The sequence below is a fragment of the Schistosoma mansoni genome, chromosome 1 (assembly GCF_000237925.1).
Source record: "Schistosoma mansoni strain Puerto Rico chromosome 1, complete genome".
NCBI classification, from domain to species: Eukaryota; Metazoa; Platyhelminthes; class Trematoda; order Strigeidida; family Schistosomatidae; genus Schistosoma; species Schistosoma mansoni.
Window position 1 is genome coordinate 40,997,189 of NC_031495.1, and position 13,643 is coordinate 41,010,831.

General features: G+C 30.4%; 1 protein-coding gene across 1 annotated transcript; it reads right to left on the reverse strand.

Annotated features, from left to right (window-relative positions):
• Positions 1–345: 345 nt before the first annotated feature.
• Positions 346–10,999, reverse strand: Smp_126590 (hypothetical protein; the record flags this gene model as incomplete). Its single annotated transcript, XM_018794438.1, has 2 exons — positions 346–380; positions 10,510–10,999. The coding sequence occupies 2 exons, from the start codon at positions 10,997–10,999 to the stop codon at positions 346–348; spliced, it is 525 nt and encodes a 174-aa protein (XP_018648851.1).
• Positions 11,000–13,643: the final 2,644 nt, after the last annotated feature.

Consider the following 13,643-nt stretch of genomic DNA (forward strand, 5'->3'; position numbering starts at 1 on the left):
AATTAATTAGGTGGGTAAGAGTCAAGTTAAGTAATGTCATAATAAAAGATAATGTTTTTCGTATTCCCAGTTATAAATCATAGTTTGTCTTAATGCTTACTGTAAAGTTATCTATGGAATTGTATATTGTCTATACAGTGAATGAAAAATACCTATCCTAGATTTAAAAGAAGTATATGTGAACAAGATAAACAACATAAATATTTATTAAACAATACTCCCCTGGTTACAATTATTTGGATTTTATTGAATATAGTAAAAAGAGTTAGTTGCAACTATAGAAAGTAGCTTAGTTTGTATTTTATTCTATCTATATTCTGGTGCTTGTATAATCGCTTTTATACATTAATCAACTTCGAATTTCAAAGTAAACGATTTTTCTGTAGAATGATAGAAAAAAAATGGAAATGACAAATTGGCAAGCAAAGATAATAAGAATTAACAACGTAATGTTAAATAGAATTCATGATTAATATCGTGTGAATAGTGAATTATGTCATAGAAGATAGAATCAATTTAGTTGCGGCATTAAATTACTTTCCATATAAATTCTTTTCTTATTGTGTCAACTTAATGCATTATAACATCTGACAATAAATGGGAAACTTATAAATCATTTGTTTATATTACAGACCTAAGTTATTAATCTTGAAAACTTGAAAGACAAAGCAATAGATTTCGAGCCGTTATTAGTAGCTACATGTATTGTTATATTATAAAAATTGGATACGAAGGATGATTATTCTATTAAGGACTAAACTGTATTTCAACACTTAGTAACTCATTACTAAAAAAAAATGTGAAACTCTTTGTGTCGGATCGTTAACTGTCTGCACTGACGGAAAAAAACCTTTCCAAAACCACTGTATAGTTAAGTCTGCAGTTTTATCTGATTGACCTGTTTTCATAAAATAAAAATCAAAGGGCTTCTAATAGTCAATTCCATCACTCACAATAAGTAAACGTAGTACTCAAACCAAACACTCAGTGATAAAATTGGAAAGTGAACATTGAAAACTCTAAGGTTTTACATAAAATGCTTAAACTTGTCATTTTACGTTCTTAATTCCAAAGTCGAAAAGTATCAATAGACAATATAGCTGAGACATACATGTATAAGACATTTGAAGAAAAATGAATTTTTTCGAATAAGCAATGAACATTTACCTAAGAAATATTAGATTGTTCAATCATGTATCTATGATCATCTAACATCAAAAACAGTGTATCATGATGTTTGCTAGCCAAATCTAACGGTTGTATAACAACCTAACCAAAAGAATTTAAACAGCACTAAAATGAAGTTAACATTACTCTAGTCATCACTTCTTAACCATTTGGTGCAAAAGCCCATCGTTTGGTAGTGATACGTCTTGTTGATTGAACGCTATACTTGGATCCCAAGCTAGTCTTGTACCCCAAAGCTAGAACTACACAGAGACTTGAACACGAGAGAAAACGCACAAAATATGCGGGAAGCACTTTGCTCCGTAGGTTCATTTATGTATAGAAAATATAGGGTTTTTATAGTATTTTAGAAGTCCTTGGGTTTTCCTGAAAATTCTAGAATACTACTAAACATAGTAGCAGTGTAGTAATCAGTCAATCAGAACCTCTACATATGACTTTTCATTTTCGTGATAGTTCGAGCAAAACATCTAATCAAACGCTGATTGGATAAAATGCTTCTAAATGTTTCCTGATCTTGTCATATCTATTGCGGGTAATGTTCAGGATCGCCCCAACAGGTAGTAAGGAAGTATGTGCCTTACAAGTTTATTTCAGTACAAGACTTAAACCGATCACTTCCATCAGTAAGTTGATAAGTTGAATCCCAACTGAAATAATGAAAATATCACTAGTTATTAAACAGGAAATGGCATAAAACAAACAAAAAACTTTTTTTATAAATTCATCATCAATTCACTTGATTAATTATGTATTTCCTTTCATTTGTTTAAAATTCATTCCGCCATCTAATGACAATCAAAAGTAATATGTAGTCTTGTTTAGGTTAATTATCTGGAGAGACAACAATCCTTTATCTTTGATATCATGATAATTTAAGGTATTCATTGGATTTCATGTTTCCACCCAATAAATGAATGAAAATTCAATAATAATAATGATAATAATCAAATGAATTTATTTTACTCAACATTCAAATTATTCTGTTATCTAACAAAACGTATTCAGTAAAAACATCACACTTCTGGTAATGTAAATTTTGACTTCACTTAAACTGGTAATCAATGATTTTTCCTACATTCATTAACCATATTATTGTAGTCACAATCATAGATATTACATACACATATATTGTAAACACAGATGTTAGTAAATGATTGGAATAAGTATTAGTTTTGACATATGTTATACCAAGGGGGTTTTAATGATGAATAAATTCATGAATTCATTAGATCACATTGTCACCTAACAAATTTATACCTTTTTGAATGATTTTATAGATTATGTCAATTTGTGATGGAAACTATCTTCAGAATAGAAAAATAATCAATAACTTAGGTGAATAATGGTTATATGTTCAGTGAAAACTACCTTTAGGAAGGATTATTGAAATCTGTAGAGTTAAATCAATCAGTTGTACATGAACGATATAGGAAAATTATCATATTGTATCATAAATTAACTACAATTGAAAATAATGAATAACAATGTATTCTCATTCAATAATTGAAAATTATTGTGATCCATTGATAGATAGGGAGTTTCAGAATTCCATTTCGCATTACATTATGAATGGACTGCTGTAAATTTGTAAATTAGGAAAAAAACAACTCTATGATACTTCGTATTGTTTGTTTGAATCTTCCCATTGATACCTAGGACTGCAATTGATCAGTCTTTTACTGGCATATATGCATACTGTGCGTATTGCCTCTGTATAATCTTAATTCACAAGCATTATAAGCAAAGATGGATAGTGGCTAGCGGTGGAATCCAGGAGTAAGGCTATATGGAAGAAATACGCACAGTATGCACATATGCCAATAAGAGACTGATCAATTGCAGTCCTAAGTATCAATGGGAAGATTCAAACAAACAATACCAAGTGAATTTAAACTTCACTCCATTGCACAATCAAGTGGCTATCAGGACTCGGTAGCTGAGTGGATAACGCGATGGCGTTTGAAGCGAACGGTACTGGGTTTGAGTCCCAGAGTGAACATCAACTCTGAGATGTAGGTACATCCAGCTGACGAGTCCCAAATAGGATGAAATGAGCGTCCTGCATTCTACTGCCAGCCACTACCTATCTTTGCTTATAACTCTATGATACTTTCTACTTTTATGTAATTCTTTAGTTGATATTAGTCTATTGAATAGAAATTATCTTCACCATTATGGATGCTCAAAGCCATTTTGGATTAGTTATATTTATGGAAAGTCTAATCAAATAGATGTGATTCAATTAAATATTAGACAATCATCTCATGCTATTATTGGTATATTTGAATAATCATTTTACTTGAAACTTAATTGGACAGTTCAAATTATCTAACTCATATAAGCTAATAGTGTTAAAGTTATTTTATCTTGAACCTTTGACATCAGTCAATCAATTAGATATTTACTAGTAATTCATTTATTTACAATGACAATTGTGTATGCAAAAGATTATAATAATATTGTTAAGAGACTGGAATTTACTTTTACTAAATTGGGACGGTATACTCTCGTGTATGTTTAGATTATTTGAAATGTATCGTTTCAAGAATCTCTATTCAAATATTATTTCACCGTTTGATAATTCCTTATGTTTATATTTCGGATATTGTCGAATTGGTAAAGAAAATCAATACTCTAGGTTAAGATTTTTAGGGGTGAATAGTTTTCATTATGAACTAGCAATATCAACTGAAGAACCATCGAAAAAAAGGCGTACACCAGTTGTTTGAGTCATAGTTTAGGATTTATTACCAGGTTAAAAACACGATATTACATAATGTTAAATTTAAGACTTCCATTTCTATTTCCGTACGCTTTATATAGCAGTTGATGTTATTATATGATGAATACTGTCATAAATGACATTTTGTTTAGTAAGAATGTAATTTAATATTTATTTTTGTCGTGAAGAAATTTACATGAATTGCATAAGATATGGTCAGTATTACAGAATATACTCCATATGACATTAACTAATAACTATAATTGATGATAGTGAGCTAATTCCAAATTCTAATCCATATTATTTTTTTATCTTCTTAGTCAAATATTTGTGTCAGTTTTACACAGATGTTCAATAGTTTTGGCAAAAGTAAATACACTTAAAAAGAACAAATAAAAAACGACAGAAAAACGTAAGTCTATTAGTTTCATTTGAATGGAAGAAATTGTTGATGTAATCGGTGGTATTTTCTTCATGCTTAAAATTTTTGAAAAAAAATGTGAACACAAATTGTCGAACTAACAGTCACCATCACAATACATAAAATACAAAATTGTATAGAGTCAAAGCAAACAGTAGTAAGTGATCTTATAAAAACCAAACATTTAACTCCATATTTTGTTATTCCTGCATCAATCATTATAAAATACTCATGTATAAACAATCATTTATTACTATGAACAAAGGTGGATGATGGCTAGCAGTTGAATACAGGATGTGCAGGATGTGGGACTCGTCAGCTGGATGTAACTACACTCATCTTTGCTCATAATGCTTGTGACTTAAAGCAATATCGAGGCAATCCGCACAATATGCAAATATTCCAATAAGAGACTGATCAATTTCAGTCCTAAACGTCAATAGGAAGATTCAAGTAAACAATGCAAAATGGATTTATTCGTTTGGTATTATTGCAATTTCATTTACTGTAATCATTTAGCTAAAATTAAAAGAAAACTTTGATGATATCCTACTTTTCTAGATGAGTCCAGTATTTTCTGGAGTAGAATTTCATTTTTAGATTTAAAAACAATTTGGTTTCCGTTTATTAAATATTCATTATCTACAAATGGTCTACCACAAAAGATATTTCTGTAAACAATGTTTGATATGTATATTGTTTATATAAATGCATCGGCAGCCTATGCTCCATTGGGAGTAACAGGCGTAAGTAAGTGGGCAAGTATATAAATGCGTGATTAGGCCTCAAAATACACAAAAGAAAAAGCAAGATTCTCAAATACAACACAGAAAACATCAAACAAATCAATCACACTTGATAAAGAAACTACGGAAAAGGTAAAAAGTTTGACGTATCTGGGTAGCATCAGCTTTAAACAAGGAAGATCTGATACAGACGTACAGGTGAGGATTGGCAAAGCAACGACAGCATTCCTACAGTTGAAGAACACATGCAATTCAAAACAACTGTCAACCAATATCAATGTCAGAATCTTCAATACGAACGTCAAGACAGTCCTACTGCACGGAGCTGAAACGTGGAGAACTAATACAACCATCATCAAAAAGGTACAGGTATTTATAAACAGTTGTCTACGCAAGATACTCAATGTCCGTTGACAGAATACCATCAGCAACAGTCCACTGTGGGAGAGAACAAACCAAGTTCAAGCTGGGAAAGAAATTAGGAAAAGACGTTGAAAGTGGACAGGACACATATTGAGGAAATCATCAAACCGCATCACGAGGCAAGCACTGACTTGGAATTCTGAAGGGAAACAAAAAAGGAGGGCCGAAGGACACACTAAGTCGGGAATCGGAAGCAGACATGAAAAGGATGGATAGAAACTGGAGCGAACTGTAAAGGATTGCCCAGGACAGGGTTGAATGTAGAATGCTGATGTTCGGCCTATGCTCCTCTACAAGGGGTAACAGGCGTAAGTAATATATATCTATATATATATATTTTTTTTCATGAGTTGTATAGTTATCATCTATATTTATCAAAACATAAATTAATTATTTTGAATAATACTCCTAGAATACATTTTAATTATGTTTTTTGTTACTCATGATTTGTACAAGTAGTGATAATGTTTGTAGAGAATATTTCGAGAAAATTTGTAAGTTAGGTATGTGTTTCTGAAATAATTATGAAACTCATAATGATAGTGAAAGAAATCGTGTTACTCTTATAACAGAAAGATGATAGATTTCTAGTTTCATGAGTTTGACGTTACATCGTCTTATAAAGTCCTAAACGAAGAAAAAGACATCTGTCCAGTGATTCAATATAAATCTTCATCTGATGAAATACACCCTCAAATAATAGAAATCTTATAGAAGTTATCTGCAGATCATAAAACCTCTATAGTAGGAACTTTTTTAAAATTGTCATTATAGTAGTCACTATCTTCTATACATAACTGAATACGATTAAATTTACTAAAGTAAATTTTGAGTTATACAATTTGAAGCTGAGTAGAAAAACTGTTATGTTTTCCGTATATAACTTTAATTAACAAAATAGAACACAAAAAAACAAATTTTTCCCTACCTAGAAACATAAATATTTATGCATTCAGATATACATAAAAATACGGTATTGGTTTTAATCTTTTCAGTTGTTATTGTGTTAGCTTTGTCATACACGTGACTTTCAATAAAAATGGTTTACAATATACCGGGAATAATTTATTTCTCTTATCAATTTTTTAAGATTATTATTTTTTTAAAATCTCCGATTCCCTGTTTTTTTTAATAAAAACAGAGAAAAGAATTCAATTTTTAAGAGGGGATCTCAAACAATGCAGTATGAATGTAAGGGATTTCGTATCTACTTCATTATTCAGTACTTAAATATTTTTTTTGTTTTTGCTAAAAAAGTAAGTACAGAATTGATAAAAAGTAACAAATACTAATAATTAGATACCAATTCTTTTTGATTCACATAGAAATATACCTGATTAATGTGATGAATTGTTTGATAGCTGTTATTTTATGATTCAGATCAATGTATCTAATTACTGGGATGAAACAGTTAAAAAAATATAAACGTATAAATAATCAACAAAAGAAAGAGATTAATCGATATTGTTTAGAAGTATTTGTTCAATTATTTTATTGTAATAGTCAACAACTACTGTTTTATTTCCATACATATTGAATAGGTCAACTTCATTTTATAAATGTTACAAGAATGGACAAGCATTGATGAGTTTAAACCGTATTATAGCTATAAAAGTATTAGTTTAGTATCATAGATCAAGGGACTAAAGTTCTAGATATCGTATGACTATATTTAAAAACGGGATCGATTATTTCAGTGATTTTGTTCTCTGAGCTGGATGGTTTGGTCGTGGAGCTTTCATCTTTATTCTGAACATCATCAGCACAAACTTCAGGTAGAAATGAAGTGTTTGAATTTCTCCACATATGTCTAACAGCTTTTCCTGACAACCCCGATCTTGATTGGTTATTGTTGACCTTCAATCTATCATTGTTAACTTCTTTACTTTGATTGTATTTTCCATTGACTTAATTCTTGGTCTTATATTTGTCCACAATGTTTATCATTGGTTGATAAGTTGGATCAATTTCAATGTGTTTGTTGACTGTTGATTGACCTGAGTGCCAAGCTTCGAAAAGTTCTCGATTTTACCGGTGACCAAGTCAAAAATTTGGATTTGTTAAGTGAATGACACATTCTTCATCGTCAAAAAAAGAGCTGGAAAACACCTACAATCTGATCAATAACGTCTTCGATGACATCCAGTTCACAATGGAACAAGAGTCAAACAACAAGCTATCATCCTTGGATGTATTATTCACTAGAACCGACACAGGTAAACTGGAGACTGAAGTAAATCTGAAGCTGAATCACACAGATCGAATTCTCAATTACAGTCGCAGCAACCCAAGGGCTTACAAAGGAAAAAAATGACAAAAGAAGAAAAACTGAACATCATCCACAAAATAAAGTGTTTCAACTGAGAAAAACGCTGCATCGGACAAAGCCGACACACTCTTCATCTTTGCCTGAACAAACATCAATTAGGGATCAAACATCATGACAAATCTCCCCTTATATCAATGTAGGTGGACAATTGTGGACGCGCATTCTACTGCGTAAATCTTAAGATCTTGGATGGAGGCGATTCTAAAAATACCAGAGAATTTCAGTCCAGATTCCAATGCAGAAGATTAACCAACAATTCACTTGTTGTTGTTTACTTGTGTCTTTTAGTTTCTTTTTTTAAACTTGAGTTTATTAACCAAAAAAATATATATTATACATTTCAAGTGATGTTTTTGACAATTAATTTATGATTACCATTTCAAGATTCGTGGTCAGTGGGAAACTACTGTTTTACAAAACTTGAGTACAGATTTATTCATTTTTTCCCAGCTCATTTAACTAAGTATAGTATATTAATAATAATGATAATTGCTATTCAAACAGTCTTAATGTCAGAAACTGGTACCCTTCATTAAGTAAATCTTAATAACTATATTTAATGATCTATCTAATGATCAGATGCAAAATATGATGGATAACTTATCTATATGATTAAAAGGAAATAGAATGAAAATCGTTAACTCTTTGTTCTATTTCTCCTATACAATATATGAAATAAAAGGTAGCACAAAGAGAAAAAAATAGGAAGCATGTAATTCGGCTTGTAGGATAAAATAACAGAATTTACATTATCCACTAGCTAGTTCCTATGATGACATTTTGTTTTGTTTGTAGTACTGGCTACTTTTTTTCAAAAAAGAAGAAATAGAGACTAAAAAAATATCAAGATAGTGACGAAATTTGTAACGATGGCAATAATTTATCATTACTGAAAAAGAACACATTCATTGAACTTTAAATCAAGAACATATTCATTTTCATGTTACACCAAAATATTCCGATTACGTAATATTCATCAAACTGAAAAGGATAAATTCTTGATGATCAATCGAATGTCCAAACTTAAAAATTTTATTATCCAAAATCAATTCAGTTTATATATAGGATTTATTAACATCAAATATGGAGTCTTTCATTAACAATATACATTAAAATGTTAACTTTATCCGACAATTTGTACAATTATGCCAAGAACTGATGTATATATAAGAGATTTCGTCTAAATTAGAGTGAATAGTTTCACAGTATTTGAGCGCCGAGTTGATGTAAGACATTAAATAGGAATAATATATTTGTAGAATCTCAGCGAATGAATTTGAAATAAATCCTTGAAATAGCTTGGGCCAGATTAACAGGCGAAACGTTGGATTTACTTCAAATTCATTCGCTGAGATTTTACAAATATATTATTCCTATTTAACTGATGGATATATTTTCTCATTTGCCGTGAAATACTATTGTGTTATATTTAGATTTAAATTTATGTATACTTGCTATTAGAACCGAAAGATTAGCATTCAACCTGTTGACTTTATTCAATTGTTAACCATATTGAACATTTGAATCATAGTTGATAATTACAATGTTATAGAGAGTCACAAGCAAAATATTATCATTAAACTAATAAATGGTGAGCATCGATAAGTAAATTCAGATTTAAGAAACCTAGGCATTTTCATTTCTATGTGAAAACGTGTGACAAATAACAACCAAATAGTAATAAATATTATGAATTAAGCTCAACTTTTACTCTAGTTCTACCCCACCAAGTTTTTAATATGGACACTAATTTAAGTAATGGATTTCATCTAAATAAAACTGCATGCCACCAAGAACTATGTAATCTGACACTGAAGTGTTCATAATATAATTATAATAAAGGTTAGTTGTTATTCAAAAGGTTGCAATGTAGCATTTCTGGAAAAACACCTGAAGACAATGATTATATTTGAATATCACTTTCCTTCGGTTTGCAGATATGTCTTAAAAATTATATTATTGAACATGGATTCTGGGTCTAAAAATTCTAAAAAAAATACCTTAGACCATCTGTTATCATTTTCATAAAATGTAGATCATTTTCGAGCAGGAGCTTTCGTCTAATGTTACTTGGAATATGGATCCAATAGATCAACTAGAAAGAACTGTAAATTGTTAGTTCAAGCCTTTATGTGTGTGTATGCTGCTACAAACCCGTACAAAATTAGATATGTGCTTAGTATAGTTAGATTTAAAATCACCATTTGATTAATAACAGTTTTAACAAAACCAGATTTTTGAATTTTTTAAGATTATTTTCTAAGATGATTACCCCATGAAATCAATTAACCCAATAAACCATGAAAACAACTAATACGCTCTTAAAGATAGAGTTAAAAAGAAAAATCAGAACTGCGTAGTTAAAACAACCTTTAATATAAAACTCACTTGTCTGTGTACTCTGAATATTCAATAGATGAGAAAGAAAGTTTTTGTATTTTATTTGAAATCTGTCTTTTAATTTCAGGAAATTGATTAGAAATTGGAATTGATTTTAATGCATCATTAGTTATTGATTGTGTATCAGCTAGATGATTATCAGCTAATTGAATAGGAATATGACGTATTGCAGTCGGAAGTGATGAAAAACTTTCACTTTTATTTATTATGGGCAAGAAATGAGAATTATTAAAAGCAGATGTTGAAGCAGTAAGTCGGGATTTGCATAAATTATTACTTTCTACATTCCTTTCAGTTTGTTTTGATGAAGGTGGACGTATACTTAAGACAGTTTCACTTCTTGTGATTCTTTCTCGACTCCAACAACGTATAACTTCTCTCCTTCGTGTTTGCCTTGATGGTGATCGATTTTCATTATTTATAGGATCTCGAATTTGAATATATGTGTTTTTACGATGTTGATGTAAACTATAAACCGAATGAACTTCTTGTTTTGAAATTGTACCAGGAAGGGATCGATCTCTAACTTCATGTACTCCATTTACAGATAATTTACGACCAATATGATCACTACTAGAGCTTATATTTGACCTCGATACACGACCATTTAGATTTGGCTGAGATGTTGTAGTTGGTGAATCCAAACAATATCGCAATAGATCTTTATTCGTAGCACATATATTTTCAGGATTATTAAAAAATAATGGAGCAGTTAACGTACGAATAGCTTTACGACCTTGAGTTGAAGGATACGGAGATTCAAGCATTGAATATTCTTAATCTGTTTACTTTATTTTTGCCTAAACTAACGATTGTAAATTAAAGTATAATTTCCTGAATAATAATATGTCATGCACCTAAAAATGTTCAGGGTCATTCATAGAAGCACAGAAATTAATGTCAATAAAATACTTTCTGCAGAAATAACTGTAAGCACAAAGTTCACTTTTCCTTAGACCAATGTCCTTAAAAATGATTTTTGATTATTTTCCATCCAGTTATAATTCACCACTCATTACCGTTTTTGAAAGTGTGTTGTAAAATGGGTAAATAAAAATTACATATCAAATCAAAATTATTGAATGGATTATTGGTTATTTTAAAATTGACCAATAACGTTTCATGTTTAGACATACAAACTATGTTACGGGAAAATTTTACAACTACTCGCTTTACCTGCTATATTGACAAAACTAATATGAAAAACTGTGAAAACATCAAAGAATACATGATGTCCTCTCAAAAGTGTAAACACCTTTCTAAATATAACTGCTAGTATTCGACTTGATAATTTAAGATCTATTGAGCACTGAATATTTTGTATATAATGGAAATAATACAGTTAAAAAGTCGAAAGGCATGTAAAAAAAGAAACCTTCCATGTTTCCCAACATCAAAGAAAACATTTAATCATTATATATTTATAAGTGCTTTCACGGTGTTTGCCCGCTGTATTACCAAAATGTCTGTGCAATAATGTCTCTGATTTTCTACATCTCTGGAAGGAAATTCAAATCTTTGAAAGACCATTAGTTTCATCGAGTTTTAAAACATGACATGTTGGTGAACCCAAAGAGGTTCATGAATGAAATTTAAAACTTTCAATCAGGTGTTTTCTACATCTTAATACTGGTGCCAAGCTTACTATCACTAATAAATTACGTAGAGAGGGCGGTATAATAAAATACACAACAAACTAGTAATCTTGTAGTAAATTAAAAAATATCACACTCTGATTTTATAGAATACTATTTTTATGTATTACACTTAATTGTATATCAAACTAATTCGCCAATGCGATTTTTTCGGAAAAATGAAATCGTTACTTGAGTTGATTTTATGTTCAAAACTCTGGTAGTTCAAAATCTTCAATCTTAGTCACCGCATATGAGGTTCAAATTGATTTACTGAGCCATGAACTACTGTGTTAGTAGTAGCTACTTCCTCCATTTCAACTTCAAAACGTGATGACCCGTTAAATGTGTTTTTCAGTAAGCTTATTATTTAGGTATCATTATGAATTCAAATAAGGATATTCAGAAGCCAGGATATTAGCTGCGTTAGGAAAGCGTGTTTTGTTCATTAATTAAATTCACAAGTATGCGATAAGCAAGCAGACTTGGGAGCAAGTGAATTGGAAGAATGTATGTGTATAGTTTTATGTTTTTTAATCAGTGCAAATCAATGCGTAAGTTGTCGTGCGATCTGTGTTTACAACCAATGAGAGAACAGATGAACAATAGGATGAAGATATGCGTTCAATCAAACTGGCATGTTAGCACACACAGTAGATCAAACGTCTTAACTAATGAAAATAAAATGGGCTTTTCTTGATCCTTCAAATGTATTCTGGCAAAAGTCATACTAATAAAAAGTTGAGGAAGGGTTGCTATAACTTCCGCTTTAAGTTCGATATTAGCTATAATTTCCTTTAGATTTAGTAGTACATTAACCTTATTGTTTTACTAAATTGACACAGAATAAGTGTTGAGTTAACTTGGAAGAATGAATTACACTACACTTACTTTTTTAATAGAACTGCCTAACCGAACTGCTTGCTTTAACAGATGTTAATGTGTTGAAACAGCTTACTAGCGTGAATTATAAAAGGGAGAATAAGATTCCTATAGATCACAGATCAGACTGATGATTGGTGTTTGTGACAAACACTATTCAGGAATTATTCGTCTGATAATTAAAGTTTTTAAATAAGAAGCTAATCATCACCAGCAAGGTCTTTGATAGATAGTTAAAGTAACTCCCTTACAATTGTTGTGAACTAAAACTCAGTTGGGTGACAACCAATTTACTGTTTAATACAAAATTACAAACTATCGTCGTAAAATACAATGGCAATACCTTAAATACTTCATTTACGAATCTTCCATCAACTGTCCTTCGCATTCTATATGATTCTTACAATTCACAATTCCTTCCTATTTTCCTTTCTTTCTTCTTCAACTCGATCTTCCTAACTCCTCTGTTGCTAGGTTTTCTACTTCCGACTGGTGCTACATACTACTTATGTCGACATACATAAGTAGCATACATCACACTATATCAAACAGCAGGCAAAAACAGTTATATAAACACCTTAATTATCATTAAGGTTTCCATTTTAATTATATATGAGAGTGATCCACGTAGCCAGATTTCAATTAGTTCACATTATACTAATTAAGATATTGAAAAATAAATGCTTGAATGAAGGGATCATTGATTGATATTGAACTCTTAGTTTACGAAATGTATAATATATGGTTGTCAACATTACAAACCCACAATTCATTACAAGTTCTAAATTAAAATCATCAAACTCCTTGATGTTAATATCACCGAGCTGAGTTTTAGGAAGTGGCGTCAGATAATCTAAAATTAATATCACCATTAAAAACAAATTCTTATACACAA